Source organism: Aythya marila (assembly GCF_965140915.1).
Source record: "Aythya marila genome assembly, chromosome: 1".
NCBI lineage: Eukaryota > Metazoa > Chordata > Aves > Anseriformes > Anatidae > Aythya > Aythya marila.
The window spans coordinates 83,359,640-83,375,706 of NC_139042.1; the positions used below are offsets into that span (position 1 = coordinate 83,359,640).

Below are 16,067 nucleotides of genomic sequence, written 5' to 3' on the forward strand. Positions count from 1 at the left end.
AGCTGCTTTGCTCCTAACGGGAAATGTAAGTCACTCAATAAAACAAGTGTTTACAGTTATAAGATTACAAACGTTGTTTGTTTTTGTATGTTTTTTTGAATGGATGAGATGTGTACTTGTCTTGATTGCCCTACTGGGCGATAAAAGTTCTCTAATCAGTTCAGTGAAAATCTTGATTGGTACAGGACTGCTGTTGTTGCTTCTTTGTAATGAGATGTAGCATCTCCCCAAAGGATTTATTATCAGACATCTATAATCTTCTCAAGAGAAGGCAATTTAAGAGGTAACTGGTGGGAAAGAACATGCCATTTTCCAGTTCAATTCGCTTTGACCTTTGTCTGAAGGCAGGAACTGGTGCCACATTCCTACATCTGCTTTACATATGGCTCGATTTAAATGAGCTCCCGCCTGACGTCTGAATAAGAGAATCAGAAAGCTGCCACCACACTTAGAGTCAGGCTGTGCTTAAAGAAGAGGGGCTGCACTACAGCTGAGCAAACCCCACGCTGGAAGGAGCAGCTCTCCTCTCACCCTGGGTTTCTCACAGCCCTGGAGAGGACCCGTAACCTCCTCTCTTCCCTGGTCTGGCGAGGAGCGGGGATGTGGGAACAGTTCTCTGCTTCTGCGGGTTGAGCTCCCTACACCAGCACTCCCTGAATTTGGGCTCGTGCCCACTGCAGGGCACAGAGGCAGCCTCGGGGAAAGAGAGGAGGGGGGAAAGCCTCCCACTGCTTGCTGCATGTTTGTGGCATGGCGTGAGCCTGCTACGGCTGCAGGTGCCGGCTGTATTCTCAGACCAAGGATCAAAATTGGATGGAATTGCAAAGTCCAGCCTTTTGTGAGCAGCACTCCATGACAGCTCAGCACTGGCTTATCTAGGGCTGTTAGCCAAGGAGTGCCCTTTGGTTCTGAGCACTAGCAAGCCAACCAGGCAACTTCAGCCGGGGCCAGCCTGCAGATTCTTCCTCAGAGCTGCCTTGGCTTCTTCCCTTCCCTGAACTTGTTTGCCAAGACATGTCTTAAGCCATTTTCTGGATCATGAATGTTGTTCTTTGGAGTTCCTTTCGATCTGCTCCATGTGGCAAGGCAGAACAGTGTGCTGTACTGAGCTGACCATTTTTCATGCGCTCCTCCCACATCCTGAAATCATACATGCCTATACCGATGCGCTTCACATTTGTCTTTGTCTCTCCATGAACCTACATCAAATCCTAAAGATGAAATAGAATGTGTGTGTGTGTATATATATATATTTAAAAAAGCCTCTGTGTATCAGTATATATGCTTGGGAGAATTTTTGTCAAAACATTTCAATGTGTTTGTCAAAAATCAAGATGTTGAAAGAAATTTATGTACTTTAAACATATTCTTTGGTGGGAGAAAGAGTAGAGACAACAAATAAGTATGGAAACATTTCAAACTTTTCTCTGAATGCTAATGATGAGTAACAATTAGTGAGAAAATATACTTCATAATTCCCGTTCTATAATCACAGCATGGCTGAGGCTGGCAGGGACCTCTGGAGGTCACAGCTCCAAGCTCTGCCCAAGCAGAGACACCCAGCGCAGGCTGCCCAGGGCCATCTCCAGGTGGCTTTTGGAGATCTCCAAGGAGGAGACCCCACAGCCTCTCTGGGCAGCCTGTGCCAGGGCTCCTCACCCGCACAGCACAGCAGTGCTGCCTGGTGCTCAGAGGGAGCCTCCTGGGCTCCTGTTTGTGCCCAGTGCCTCTGGTCCTGGCACTGGGCACCGCTGAAAAGAGCCTGGCTCTGTCCTCTTTGCACTCTCCCTTCAGGCATTTACAGATACTGACAAGATCCCCCTGAGCCTCCTCTTCTTCAGGATGAACAGTCCCAGGCCTCTCCTCCTTTCCTCACAGGAGAGGTGCTCCAGTCCCTTGAGCATCTTTATGGCCCTTCATTGGGCTCTCTCCAGTATGTCCAGGTCTCTCCTGTACTGGGGAGCCCAGCATTGGACACAACACTCCAGGTGTGATCTCTCCAGTGCTGAGTAGAGGTGATCAGCTCCCTCCACCTGCTGGTGATGCTGGCAATAATCATAACAATTGAAATTCTTCATTTATTTTCACAAATAAAGCTATTTATAAGGATGATATGAAATGATTTTCTGGATGAAAAGCATTTGATATTTACTTATTTTTTTTTCTGTGAAGTTAAGCCTTAAACCAGAATTGCCAGCTATGACACTCATGGATAAATAAGATGTGATTTGGAAGGAAGATCTAGTCTGGATGAAGAAGGACAGGTAAGTACCTTAGAAACAGTGTACATCGCATAATGTTTCTACAGTCATAATCTAATACCTTGGTGACCATCCCTGCAGCACATCTAAAACACTTCACCCACACTTTAGGCATGTAATCAGTTTGTGTCACTCGTAACATTTCTGTGAGAAGGAGAGGGTCTTTTATTTGGGAGGAACAATATTCAATATTCATATGACTTTAATTTTCCAGCTGTCACTGAATAGCAGTGAGGATATTTTTCATGTAAAACATGCAACTTACAATAAAATAATCAAAGTCTGATCTTAACGAGTGAAAAAGTATATAATAGGTATAAATATGACAAACAAGATGGTAAATATCATTCCATTATTAACAAAGAGTCAGGAGACAAAAGTAAAACACCTAAAAATGCACCCCTGCAACCCCTGTTGTTATTCCTTCCTTGAGTAAGCCTAGCTCAGAAAGGTTTTTTTTCCTGTTAGTGGAACTGGAATCCAACTTTCCCTTTGACACATTATTAAAGGATAGTGAGGAGTGACACTAGTCCCCTTGTGTTCCTCTGAGTGTTGTGAAAGTATCGAGCAAAAGACAATTTCTTAGAGCAACTCATTCAGAGCTGCTTTATCTCAAGTGTTTTTTCATCCCCAGGCTACCTTTTCACTTTCTGCTGAGAAGTCCAGCTCACGTTTGACGTGGAATCTTATCTGGAAATGTGGGGTTTACTAGTTTTGTGCACCCAACAGTAATAGCTGTTATATATACAATACACAGTCATTTTGAGCAACAGGTTATAGATATCTAGGCCTGCTAATGCTGTAGTTTCACTGTCATAAGCGCACCTGATGAACATTTCTTCCCCTTTTCACTGACTTAGAAAGGCCACGTTGCATTTGTATCACACTCATTAGGCATTTGTGACACCAAACTACCAGAAGTCAATGCTGGTAAATTGGTTAAGGGCTTTTGAAGGTCTACTAAGGAGAACTGAAAATGACTTCTAAAGACAAACTTAATAAGAGAAAATGGCCTCCGCTCTTTATTTTGATTTTCAGTGTGCCCAAATTTCAGCAGAAAAGCATTAAAACTACATAGATGTGAAAACATTGTCAACGATTTGAGTGTGAGAACCTCATGCTTTGTATTTGGTTGTTTAATGAAGTGTAAATATGACCTTGGGCCGTCAGCGTTTCTGTTCTTATCCATTCTCCTATCTAATCTTTCAAAGCTAATCCATCCTCCAACAAATGTGGAGACCTGTGTTATGGTGCAATGTGGAGAAAGTAAGGCTTCCATGTAGTCGGATTTCTGTACGGGGTCCATTTCTCACCTAAAAAACTGCATTTTATCACTCCTGTTATCTCAAAGCAAACATCTACCAGCAAGCACTTACACAAAAGTTTTCTCCCTACCCATGAAACTCTCGGGCTATGCTTCCCTGCTGACCACCACAATAGTTTGCAAAACAGGCTGCATAATACGTTTCATAGGTAGAATGGTTAAAATATATATATACGTTTGTTTCTTTTGTTAAATTACAGTATTTTTCAGTCATCTTCTTCAAGGAAACTGCACAGAGACCCAGGCAATTTGCCAAGTGGTACTCGTGGAAAAGCCATCAGCTGCTGACAGTGGGCCTTCAGGCCTGAACTGAGGCCTGCTCCATTTACCAAGGTCAGGCGCGTGGACATGACAGATGAACAGGATGTGTTTGCTTCTTTCTTGGATCAGGAACACAAAGCTGACTGAAAATGTGGTGGGTTTCATATCTGGCATTGGTCTTGTGTCCCACTACAGGGGCTGATCTGAGCAGCCAAACTGACTTTCAGATGTGACTCCCCACTGTCAAAAGGGAAATGGGTGTTATGGTGCAGGGGCAGCTCTTCAAAGTAGACAAAAAAAGCTTCTCTCTAGTCAGCTCTTGTGCTGTTCGAAACCAGACAGAAGATTTTGTGTCAGTGAGGAGAGGCAATATTCCTTTAGTGTTCTTTTCTTTCTCCTTGCAGAGCTTCATTTGCTGGAAATTGTATTTAGGGCTAATTTCTAGAGTCACTGTAAATAGACACAGCCATTGTGTTTGCCTATTTTCTCATCTAAACTCATCTACAAGCTACAGTTCAGAAACCACTACAGAAAATCAAACAAAACGTATCTTGCTGTGTACTCTGCAGTGAAGAGGAACTCCAGAATCTGGCAAAAGGCAGTATCAGCAAAAAGGTGCAAAACTATATTTAAATTCAGGATGTCACAAAAAGGCTAAAGATAATGTTTAACTTCTATTACATAAGCCAACTCAGTTTCTTTACTGTGCACTTACACTGTAATAAATAAACAGAATAAATATATGAAAACAGGAACAATAAAAATTTATTGGTTGAATAAAAACAGAAAAGTGCTTTTCACAGAGAAACTGAAGAAACTACAATCATTAGTTTAAATTTTCCATGAGCTTACATTAAGATTAAAAAAAAAATAAAAATCATTATTAAATATATAGAGTGAAAAAACCTTATGAACACTAAAAACCACAGGTTAATAAAACATATCAGGTCAGACAAACCTGATACTTAAAATCACCGTAATTGCATGTTTGTTATACAGAGGCATTCTGGTAGAAGTAATGCTTATTGATTGCAGAAAAGCACTTGATACGATACTGAATTATAAATCTTTTATCATTTGGTGCATGAAATACAGGGAAATATCATAATGGGGTGAAAAGGAGACTGATCAATGCGGAGGAACAAAGTGTTGTATTGCTGTGTCCTCAGTGAGCAGAGCTGCTGCTGGAACTCAGACTCTTCTCTCATCCCACTTTCTACTGCCAAGATCTGGAAGAAGGGGTAATCATAAAATGCATTTGTCCTTCCCTAAAATTCTGTTTCTGTCACTTTTTTTCCTTTCTTTTAGAGGAAAATGGCTGACAATTCATTACAAAAGTATTTAGATTTATAATTTATATTCATTTGTTTGCCTCTTGGCACAGAGATACCTCGGGAAAGTGCAGCTCAGGAACAGAAATTATACTCTGGAAGAGTTTTTAACATTCAGAAAGTTCTGCTATGACAAGCTGAGCAGCTCTTCTTCCCAGTTGTTTCTGGAGCTTCACTTCCATATTATTTTGTTTAAAGAATCCAATAAATTGGGTGGATTCTCAAACAAGAATGTTTTGATATGTCTACAAAAAACATGTTGTTTCCTGGCATCTTTAATTCTCAACTCATGGATTGTACAGAAACCAAAAAGCCACAGTTTCAGGACAGTCCGTATGGCACCACTGTGGAGACTGGGGTATAAAAACCTTGGGAAACTTGCTTCTCCAGTGCTCCAGAAGCCCACTTTATAGGGTGTCAAGCAGTGGGAGTACCAGCATAGATGGGAACAACTTCCTGTAAGATTATGGCAATTTTCAGACAAAACTGACTTTCTTTTCAAGAACTGAGTGTGTGGAAAACAAATGTTCTAAGGAAAATGAATGAAAAGTGAATTGCTTTCCAGCCGAGAACATTCAGAGCCAAGACAACTCAAGTCTACTCTCCTAAATTGCAGATTATATTACATCTACCTGAGAATACAAGAACTTCTGCTGTTGCTGAGCATGGTAAATTCCATATAGCAAGATCTAGCTCCTTTTCATTTTTTTTCCTCTTGAGACTCCTACAGGGTTCGATTTCTGCAAACAGAAAGGCACTGAGGTAAGGTATGCCAGGGTATGGTTACATCAGCTTAAACTGAAATAAATATTTGAATTTCCTCTAGGAGAGTCCCTGGCAAGGTGGTGGATGACTGCGAGGGAAGAAAAAAAATAAATTTTAAAATAATAATATTTTAGGGACACTGCCCTCTTTTTAATGCCAAACTGGTGCTGTCCTCCTCCTTGGAGAAGATTGACAGCTCTATTCTAATGGATCTAGGACAGCAGTACAAAACCCACAGGTGTATTTCTCATGTATATCTAGTGACTCTTCCTCAGCTGGTGTTTTTGCAAGCTGTTTCTGGAAGATAAGATTAAATACAAATCCTTGGCATAAGTTTGCTGGTTAGGTTGGATCTGGCCGTGTCATTTTTGAACATTTGAATTGTAAAAGTAGCACCAAGACATACTCTTATGGGGAAGAGGTTGTTCTGGTATGGTTCTCTTCCACCTGCTCTAACTCACTAGTTCTAACTCACTTCTTTGAATGGTTGCTCTTATGGCACAGGTAGAACAAAATACTGTGGCAGCAAGAATCCTTCTCCTAGGCAGTTTCCAGGATTAAAGCATTGCTCCTTCCTGTCAGCTGCCTGTTTGGTTAAAATGGGACTTCCCATCCCACTGATGTTCTACCTGCCTGCTGGAAGGGCAAACCCCCTTCAACAGGACTGTACCCCCAGAGGGGTTCAGGGCTCTGATCACACCATGTGGAACTGGCAGGGCACTTGAACAGCCTGGCTCCTGCTGGTCTCACTGCCCTCCTTCCCCTGAAATGCATTTGAGAAAAGGGCAGATGTAAGCTCTGATAGGGAAGGGAATAGAGAAAAACACCCACGAAGCAAAAGGAAAAAGTGTGGCTAATTGTGTAGTGTTAGGAAAAGAGTAAGGTAAGAGTAGGTAAGCTCATAAAGTGAGCTTTCCTCACTGACTGAGAGAAGTAGTTAAACTTTTTTTATATGCGTTTACTGTTAGTAATTTAGTGGCAAGTATTTTCTCTCCTGCACCTCCCGAACAATTGCAAAAGAAAATCACATACTTGTTTTTTCCCCGGAGATGAAATTTTTATGAACTGTTAAAGAATAATGTAGCTCTGTCTGTTAATATTGGACAAACAGATGGTGTCATCTGACAGACAGCTGACAGTGCCACCATGGTGGCAGCCAGCTCTACTTCTTCTAAAGCAAATTACTGAGGATAGCTATGTAATTAAGAGACACGTGGAGTTCATAATCTAAAAAAAACTAATCCTTCTGAGCCAACTAATTATAAATGTTTTCACAAGCATTTTTATATAGTAACTGTTATTTACAAAGTCATATATATATATATACATACATACATATATATATATATATATATATATTTAACTCCAAACTCTTAGATTTGCTGAATATAATTTTTGATAGCCCCTGATATTTGTTTTGGTAAGATCTCTGAACTTTTCTGGTTAGATAACTGGGATGAAGAATACTAAATACAGTGACAACCAGCTTTTTCTGGCAAAAAAACTTGGTAAAGAAACCTTTTTTTCCTGACCATTATGAGTAATAGCCCATCCAAATTTACCCATCTGCGTGCATAAATGTTAGGAAGACATAAAGTATTAAAAATAAAAACAAGTCTTTTTTAAAGTTTAAGAAAGCTTCATCAAGAAGCCTTATTCCCTTCTAACTCCGTGTGTTCCCGATGTGGCTTTGCATGATCCATTACTTTAATTTCCCCTTGAAAGCACATAATGGCAGGTGGGAAAATACAGCAGTCTTATTGAGAAAAATTAGTACTATGAGCAGAAGTAATTTGTTTGAAACATCTCACTACTATACCAGTTTTTCTTGTTCTGTGCTGTTTTTTTCTGTCGCTTTGTAAAATGTACTTTGGGACTCTAATTCTCTGCGTGAATTTCCCCAGAATAACTGTTATTGGTTACTGTTATTGTTAGTGTTTCAATTGTATTATACCCATTCTCAATGAGTGCTTCTGAACTTTAAGATATAGGGGTGCAATAACTTCAATATAGCTTTTTTTGTTGTTGTTGCTGTTAAAAAATTACTATGAATTCCACAGAGACATTGTGTCCAGAAAACACTAATAACCATGTTTTCTTGGTTTACAGTTTAACATTCCTTTTCCCCTCCTCTGACACATATACAAAGAAGTTCATTATGTGGAATCCCCTGCAGCTAGCAAGTATTCTGTAGTGAAGAAAAACAAGCTTTGTTAAGGAGATTATGGCTCTGGTGTTTTAACAATCTGAAGTGTTCGATGAGAATAAATCTTAATCGGGCTAAACTTTAAAGGCTTTTGTTGCTCCCTGAAAACAGAAGCATGTGTAATATACAGGTCCTGAAAGAAGATCTGAAAAGTTAACAAAAACACGACTTCTGGACTTCCCAGATGAAATTTTGCTACAAATTTCTATGGGAGCAATTTTCTATAGGAGTAATTTCTAACTCTAAACAAGCACTAAGAAAACTCGAATTTGGGCCAGGCCTTTCATTTCTAGTAACCGAATTTCTGACTACTGCAAGTGCTCCTTCTTCATCCCTGTGGCTCCACTGAGTTCTCATATCGAGACTGCTCACACACATGGGTGTTAAGCAGGAAAGTGTATGCTCTGCATGAAGGGAGCCAAAAGCAGTGAACCCCTGAACACGGGCTGGTCTGCCTATGTGCTCACCAGAGACAGTGGGAACCCCTGAGGGGCCAGGCAGGGGCAGGGGGAAGCAGAGCAAAGAATATCAGAGAGTATTTCTGGCCCTCTTCACCTCCAGGAGCAGTGTGAAAGTGATAGAGAAGTAATGAAAACCAACCTCTAGGAGCTTAAGGGAAGGAGCTGTGGTGAAGGTGGCCCTGCTGGATGTCTGTCTGTCCATCTGACCGTGGTGCTCAGGTTCTCAGGATTTCTCTGAGCTGCTGGGCCTGGGGGCACTTCCCGGGCCTGGGTGTGTCGCCAGGCCACACTCTGAGCACAGCTTATGACAAGGAACTTTCTTCTATGCAGAAAAGACACACGTGAGTTTGAGCTAGGAAATAAACTAGGAAATTAGGAGTAAGACAGAACTATCAAAAATGCTAAGTAGTGAAATGGTTAAAGAAGCATCTATCTATCTATCTATCTATCTATCTATCTATCTATCTATCTATCTATCTATCTATCTACTTATTTATTACCAAAGAATAAAGATATATTTGCAGATATTACCTTGAAAATGATTTTTGACCAATCATGATTTTTACAGCAAGGTCCTACCCCTCTTTGTGAACATAGATACAGATTACAGTGACTGTTCAGGAAAAAAAGCTCCAAGTAAGCAAAATCCAAGAGTTTACTTTGACAAACATGATACGAATGTTTTAATAAATACCTATGGCAAAATATAAACTGCAATATCCTCATCTTGAAGATGAGCTCCTGTTTCTCCTGTCTGCTTAAAGCATATTTGCATGGTTTCCATTACTTCCTTGATTTTCTAACATCAAAGTGTAGGCGAAAGCCTGTGTGAATGGTTTGTTGTCAGTTCTGAGTTTTCCTCTAGGTACTGCACTTCTTTCCACACAGTATGATGCCAATTACAGCAAAGTTTAATTTCTAGTCATTACGTTACATCATTAATTTCTAAATGATCCTAGAGACTTCTGATTACCCCATTATGTTCTGCGAGGGATATCTCAGGTTGAGCAGGGATGCTGGTGATTCTGGGAAGCAAAACAACAACCCAGTTGCCAAGCCAAATCTCTTTCCTCCCCTTGCAGTTCACTGCAGTGTCTTGTGTGGTCACCACACAGTTCTCAGCCATTTCATTACATGTGCAAAGCTTCCTGAGGAGACAAAATCGTGAGCTTACAGTTTACATCTATTGATCCCAGTGACATTTTCTACTTAACAGGGTTTATGCCACTAATTTCTCTCTCTCTTTTTTTTTTTCTTTTTTTTTTTTTTTCAGGTAGATTAAGAACTAGGATTATGCATATGCTTGTTGCTGTCTTCAATTGGTAAGACAATCCTAGGTTTATCTACGTGCACTTTACGTTCACTCAGCCAAGTCTTGCAGTCTTCACATGTACGAGGTTAGGCAGCGTTGTTGGGTGAGTTTGTCAGCTGTATTTGTCTGGACCGTGTGTAAGAAGATTTTTCAGAGAACTCAATCTGTTGGTTATGTGACCGGATCCTCCAGGGCAGAGAGGAGTTGTTGAACGTCCATTTGATGAGAACAGCAAAGCTCTGCTCTCCAGTGCCTCATTATGTTCTTCAGTCTGTGTCAGAACAGACAAATGCAATTCCAATTTTTATCTGGTCTGGTGAACGTAGGTTTTAAGAAATTCCCAACAAAGCAATGCAGCGACATAGTTCATATTGCAAAAAAAATGTTTTGTGTTTAGAAAGACATCTCCTTAAGTAATTGTGGTCTTGCTATTTTCGAGGCAGAAGTGAAATCATGTTAGGATTACTTGAGAATGTAAAAGGTATACATAACCATGTGGCTTAATTTTTGACGATGTATCATCCTTTGTAGCTGCTAATGTTCGTGTTAATTTGGGGAGAGATAATTCTGTCTGTAATGGGAAAAGATAATACTTGCTGCCACATAATTCTCTAATTCGTTTCAAAGATACGTTGTAGATAAATTGCAATCAGACCCTGAAGAGTGTATAGCAAAAGTTTAAAACCACTTTTCGTCATCTGCCAAAAAAGCTTCAGAATTACAGGAGATGTTTCATTTTGTCAGCCTTGATTACATGACATGTCTCTTCAGGACGGTTATTTCTGTAACCTGCAATTGAAGTGATTTTAAAACGTTTTCCAGCTATTAGAAGTTATTTTGTACATTAGGTCACGATTTCTCAGTCTCAAATTCTGTAAGGGCAATCACGTTAGGAAGGATGGAGAGAGACATTCAGAACTGGAGTACCTCTTCCTCCTGTGATTCGGTTACAAAATTATAGTAATACCTTGAACGTGCTGGGGTTTGTATTGGAGAAAAGATGAAGGAATTTGTGACAACTTGCCATTAGATTCATTTGCTATAGATGGGTCTAAAGCACAGGACTGCAAAGTTGCGCCAGGGGAGGTTTAGGTTGGATGTTAGGAATAACTTCTTTATGGAAGGGGTTGTGAGGCATTGGGACGGGCTGCCCAGGGAAGTGGTGGAGTCCCCATCCCTGGAGGTCTTTAAAAGACGTTTAGACGTGGAGCTTAGGGAAATGGTTTGGTGGAGGGCTGGTTAGTGTTAGGTCAGGGGTTGGACTGGGGGGCACACAGCGGGGCTGAGCGCTGCGAGGGGCTCCCCGCCTCAGCGCCGCGGCCGTTGTGGAAGGCGGGGGGGCTCCAACCGCCGCCGCGCGCGCCTGCGCGGGGGCGGGGGGCGGGCCTGCTGCGCTCGCCCCTCCCGCCGTGCCGAGCCGAGCCGAGCCGGGCCGGGCCGGGCCGGGCTGGGCCGGGCGCTGGGGCTGGGCCGGGCCGGGCCGTGCCGGGCGTGAGCTGCCCCCGGGCATGAGCGCGGGTGGCCGCGGCGCCGCAGCGCGCTAGGGGCGGCGTGGAGGGAGGGAGGGAGGGAGGGAGGCGCCATGCGGCTGTGCGGGGCGCTGCTGAAGAGCCCGATCCCCAAGCAGATCGAGTACTACTCGCGCTTCTCGCCCTCGCCGCTCTCCATCAAGCAGTTCCTCGACTTCGGTGAGTGGCAGCGGGGAGCGGGGAGCGGGGGGGGCCCAGGGGCTGCCCCCTGGCCGCAGGAGGGGCGGCAGCCGTTTGTGCCCCCTTCAGGCGGCGTTCCCGGTGCATACCCAGGGGTGGCTCCTCGGGGGCACGGCGCCCGGGCTGGGGGCGGCTGCGGTGGCCGTGAGGGAGCGGGCGAGGCGCTGGGGGTGGCAGTGGCAGTAAGTTTGGCCGATCTGGGTCAGAGGTTGCTGGGCTGCCGCCAGCGGGCCGCCTGCGCGCTGTAACCCCAGCAGCAGCAGCAGGGGAAGGCAGAGAGCAGGCCGTGGTGGTGAGGCAGGAGGCGATCAGGAGTGGAAGAAGGCTGCGAGGTGGAGGAGCCAGCGCCGGGAGTGTTCCTGCCGCGGTGCCTCCGTGACGCAGGGGTTTTAATCGTGAAAACAAAACAAAAAGCAGCAGCACGCCTCGTCCTGGGTTGCGTCAAAAAGGGAACGCAACTAACACCCATGCTGCCCTCCTCGGCTCTGTGCACGAGTCTGTCTTGGCCTTCCCCACGCATTTCTTCGCTGCTGTGCTCTCCCTACCCAGTGTTTATGCTGCTTATGCCGTGCCTCTCTGCGGCGGCTTAAAACCAGAGTGTCTCTATTTTTGTCCTGGCACTCAATAATTCATTTCGCCATTGGCTAATTGAACATTCAGTTTGCGAGCTGTTGCTGGGAAAGCGTGGATATTTGTGAGGCTCTTGAGTTGTGACTAGAGGGGTATGAAGACTTCAGTTTTTACTTTAATGTCTCTGGTGTTCTGGGAAAACATAACATTGTGGTGAAGATTTCCACCATCCCAAGCTGTCCCTGCGGTACTACTTGCTGTTGGATATCTCTGCTGTGCCAACCTTTTAATAATGCTGTTTTTTTTAACCTCATAGTATTTGTATTACTTCATGGTTTAAAAAATGTCTCCGTCTTCTCCAGGAGGAAGTAGCCCTATTTCTTCATTTTAAGCCTGATTTCAGTTAGCTGAAATGACCAGAGTAAGGCCAATATGTTACAGCCTGGCCAGCGCTGTTCTCTGGGTCTGCTCCCAGCTGCTGTCACGGGATGTGGCTGTGAACTCTGGTGTGTGCTGATGGTAAATAGGTGAGTGCAGTCATGCTTGAAGACTGACAGAAAACTGCGTAATCTGTATCATTTAAAACCTCGGCAGAAAAGAAAGAAATACCTGCAGTTTAGGCTCCTGAGATCACCATGGGATGTGTTCAGGAGTTTACAAGATCAGTAGTTTATGCTGCGTCTTGCTGAAACTGTCAGCTTGATCTTAGTAAGCCGCGTGGGCTGCTTACATCTCCGCTGACTTTCTCTTTAGCGTGCGTGTTTACTGAGGAAACCTGAGTAGGAAGATTACAGTGGCTTAATCAAATAGGTTTAAAACCACGCAGTTACTTAACTTGTGCAGCCCTCGGTGTTGAGGGTTTTGGGTGTTTTCAAGTTTGACTGGAGACTTCAGAGGCCTTGGGGGGAAATTGGCAACAAAATGCCAACGTGATGGATGTTGGGGCAAGAGCTCTGATGCTGTAGGCATGGAAAGCTTGGACAAGACTCAGTGTGTCAGGTGACTACAGTACTTCTGCCTGAGCTACCCGGAAAAGAATTTACTGATGGATGGCACAGGGGATGAGCTCTCAAGAGAGCAAATAGGCCAGGCTCGCGGAGTGTGACACTAAGGGTGCAGTTGAGCTATGTTTACCTGGCCTGACTGCTTGATGGGAAGAAGAAATTCTGGTCTTAGGCAGCTGCTATAAACTGATTACAATGTGCATTTAAAAACTGCGCTCACTACAACTTAAACTTAACTGCATTTAAAAGCTTAACTCAGTGCAACTACTACAAAAAACAGTTTAGCTACTTAAACTAACTCATTAACATGAAAAAAACAACACAGTGAAACAAAACAGAAAGCAATACTTCAAGCAGTGACTTTCTGTTTTTTTTTTTTTTCTAGCTGAGTCCTATTTGTGTCCCCATACCATGTTCTGCCCTATGTGATTTACTTTCTGTCAAGTGTGTGACTGTCCTTGTAGCTGCCACAGCTTTGTAAGAGGTGACAGTGTCATGGGCTTGGGACCTCTGTGTCACAAACAACACACAGATTGTCTGTGCTGCTTTTTCCTTTTGTCCTGTGTTCGTTTTCTGTTTGCACGCTCTTCTCGTAACTGCCCAGTTAATTTCTTTCCTACTAGTTGCACTTCCCAAAGTTCCTGTGCAATCTCGTTCCTTTGCAGTAGAATGACCTTCCGCAAATGCGCTTTACTAAAATAAAGCTTTGACCTTTTTAATGTTAGTGTGTTATTCTAGGTTTATACAGGCTTCTATAATTATTCTGGTCTAACCCCCTCCACTCTCCCCAACAGCCCCCCAAAACCTGGACTCACACGTGTACTTCTAAACTTGGTAGTTACCCTGGAAGCTATTTTGGTAGGCTTCCAAGTGCAGGCATTCCTAAATGCCACAGTTGTAATTGCTAAAATAGCTTTTCTGAAACAAGCTTCTAAATAGAGACATTCAGGTGCGGGAGGCTTTGTGCGCTTTTGGGGTTGGACTGTTTTGGGGGGTGGGGGATACCAGTACTGGAGATCTGTATTTTGTGTCAGCTCTGATAGAATATCCTAATTTAAATTTGCTTCATCTGTGCAGGCAGAGCCAGCCTTACAGGAGTGCAGGTTAATTTGGAAGGGCCAGTAGCCTGCCATGGCAGCTACATACGTGGGTAACTGGGCAGTCGAGCACATCTGGGAAAAGCAAATAACCAACTGGGAGTCTCTGCTGGAGAGAGTGAAGTTCCTGTGTCTAGCAGGGCCTGAGTGTCTGAAAAAGCACCCAGAGAGGCTTGCGCTCAGTCCACTCCTCCTGGCTTGCTAAGGGCTAGCTTGGAGCCAGGAACCTCACGGCCAAACTATTGCAGGGCTGTGCCCGAGCTAGCAAGTTCTGTGCTGCTGCTGCATAGTTTGGGTCACGCTGTTGACAGTAAACAACTGGCAGCAGGGCTACTAATGAATGCTTCTTGAGCAGAGCACTTGTACTGAAAAGGTTATTTACAAAATAACTGAGCACAAATAAAGAGAAATGATGTGAATTACATGCAATCCTTTGATTATGCGTGAAAGAATCACTTTGTTTTGCTATTGCTGTTTTGTGAATGTACACAGGGAAGCTATGCTAAGGTAATAGTCTCGCTGCTGCTCAGCTGATGAAGTACCTTTTATCAGGTATTCCGTGCTTTTGGAGCTTGTTCAGTACTAAAGCCGTCCTGGCCGGTTGGAGCTGCAGACTTCTGTGCTCTCTGTCTCAAATGTTTTGGATGGATTTTGTAGCTGGGGTTAAACTTGTTTTTTGTTAGCTCCGTATGTGTGTAGGTAAAGCCTAACAGAGTGGCACTTCTCCCCAGCTGTTTGTCATATGGTAGCGATCACAGACCGCATAGTGCTCGTGACTTTGGACAGAAACACCAAGTGTATACTTAAGGAAGAAGACAGCGAATCACGGGCTGAAGGAGCTCTTGTTGTGGAGCGTGGTTTAGGAGGTCCTGATTTCATTGGTTAAAAACAAAGTGGCTGTGGCAGCTGCTGCAAAGCCTGGCACTGAGGAGTATCACCAAGGCAGTAATTTTGCAGTCATGCTGTGCTGTGAACAACTGGGGCGTGCGGCAGATAATCACAGCGAGGACATGCCGTCTGGGTGCTGACGTGTTCTGGAGGAAAAGATGAGCAACGGATCCTCCTCGTATTTAAATGCAATCTTTGGTATGAAGTTGGTTAGCTTGTGGTCCCCATCGCACTTACCTGCCTTGAGGAAACGTGCAGGCCTGTTCCAAAGCTGGCAGGAAGAGCAGGCCAGGTCCTGGCGCTGCTGTCAGGTGTTGTCATTTGGGTGTGCAGTGCTAGGTCAGATTCCTGCAGGAGTGTGTACACTTCACCTTGTCCTGTTGGCAGCGGGAAGGCATCAGCGCTGGGACTGAAAACATGATTAGAAACAAACAAAACAAAAAAAAAATGACAAGGTAACGAGCAGACAAAATTTGAACAAGAAGATTGTGGGGTTGGAAAGTAGAGATTGAAAGCAGCCTGATGTCTCTGAGCTTAATTATTGATCTTCTTTTAGAAGACGGCTATTATAAGACTCTTTTACACACAGAAGGCTTTTATAATGCAACTTTAGTGGAGAGATTGGCTAAGACTTTCACAAAGTTTAGTGCTAAAAGGACCATAAAGTAATTACCTACTGCTTATTGCACGCAGCTGTGTTTTTCTACTGCTATCTGTATGCTCGAAGACCTTGTTTGATTTAGATGTACCTTCCAGAAAAAGTCTTGACCTGACTGCTAGCCATTGGTATGATAACCACAGAATCCGATCAAAAAGATGAATGCTAGTCAGACATTATTGCCTTTTTAAAAAATCTTACTGGCTTCACTTCCAACCAG

At 43.5% G+C, this 16,067-nt stretch overlaps 1 protein-coding gene and 1 long non-coding RNA gene across 2 annotated transcripts in view; one reads left to right on the forward strand and one right to left on the reverse strand.

The window, feature by feature from the left end:
- Positions 1–4,636: 4,636 nt before the first annotated feature.
- LOC309873956 lies at positions 4,637–13,255 on the reverse strand. Its single transcript, XR_014316767.1, has 4 exons — positions 12,810–13,255; positions 9,583–9,757; positions 8,749–8,931; positions 4,637–5,075 (listed from the first exon to the last, which is right to left on the reverse strand). It is a non-coding gene; the product is annotated as an uncharacterized lncRNA (long non-coding RNA).
- Positions 11,362–16,067, forward strand: part of PDK3 (pyruvate dehydrogenase kinase 3) — a 53,253-nt gene continuing 48,547 nt past the window's right edge. Inside the window, exon 1 of the mRNA XM_082751799.1 lies at positions 11,362–11,609. Coding sequence (XP_082607925.1) covers positions 11,504–11,609 — 106 coding nt within the window. The 5' untranslated portion in view covers positions 11,362–11,503. The remainder of the gene's footprint in view (positions 11,610–16,067) is intronic.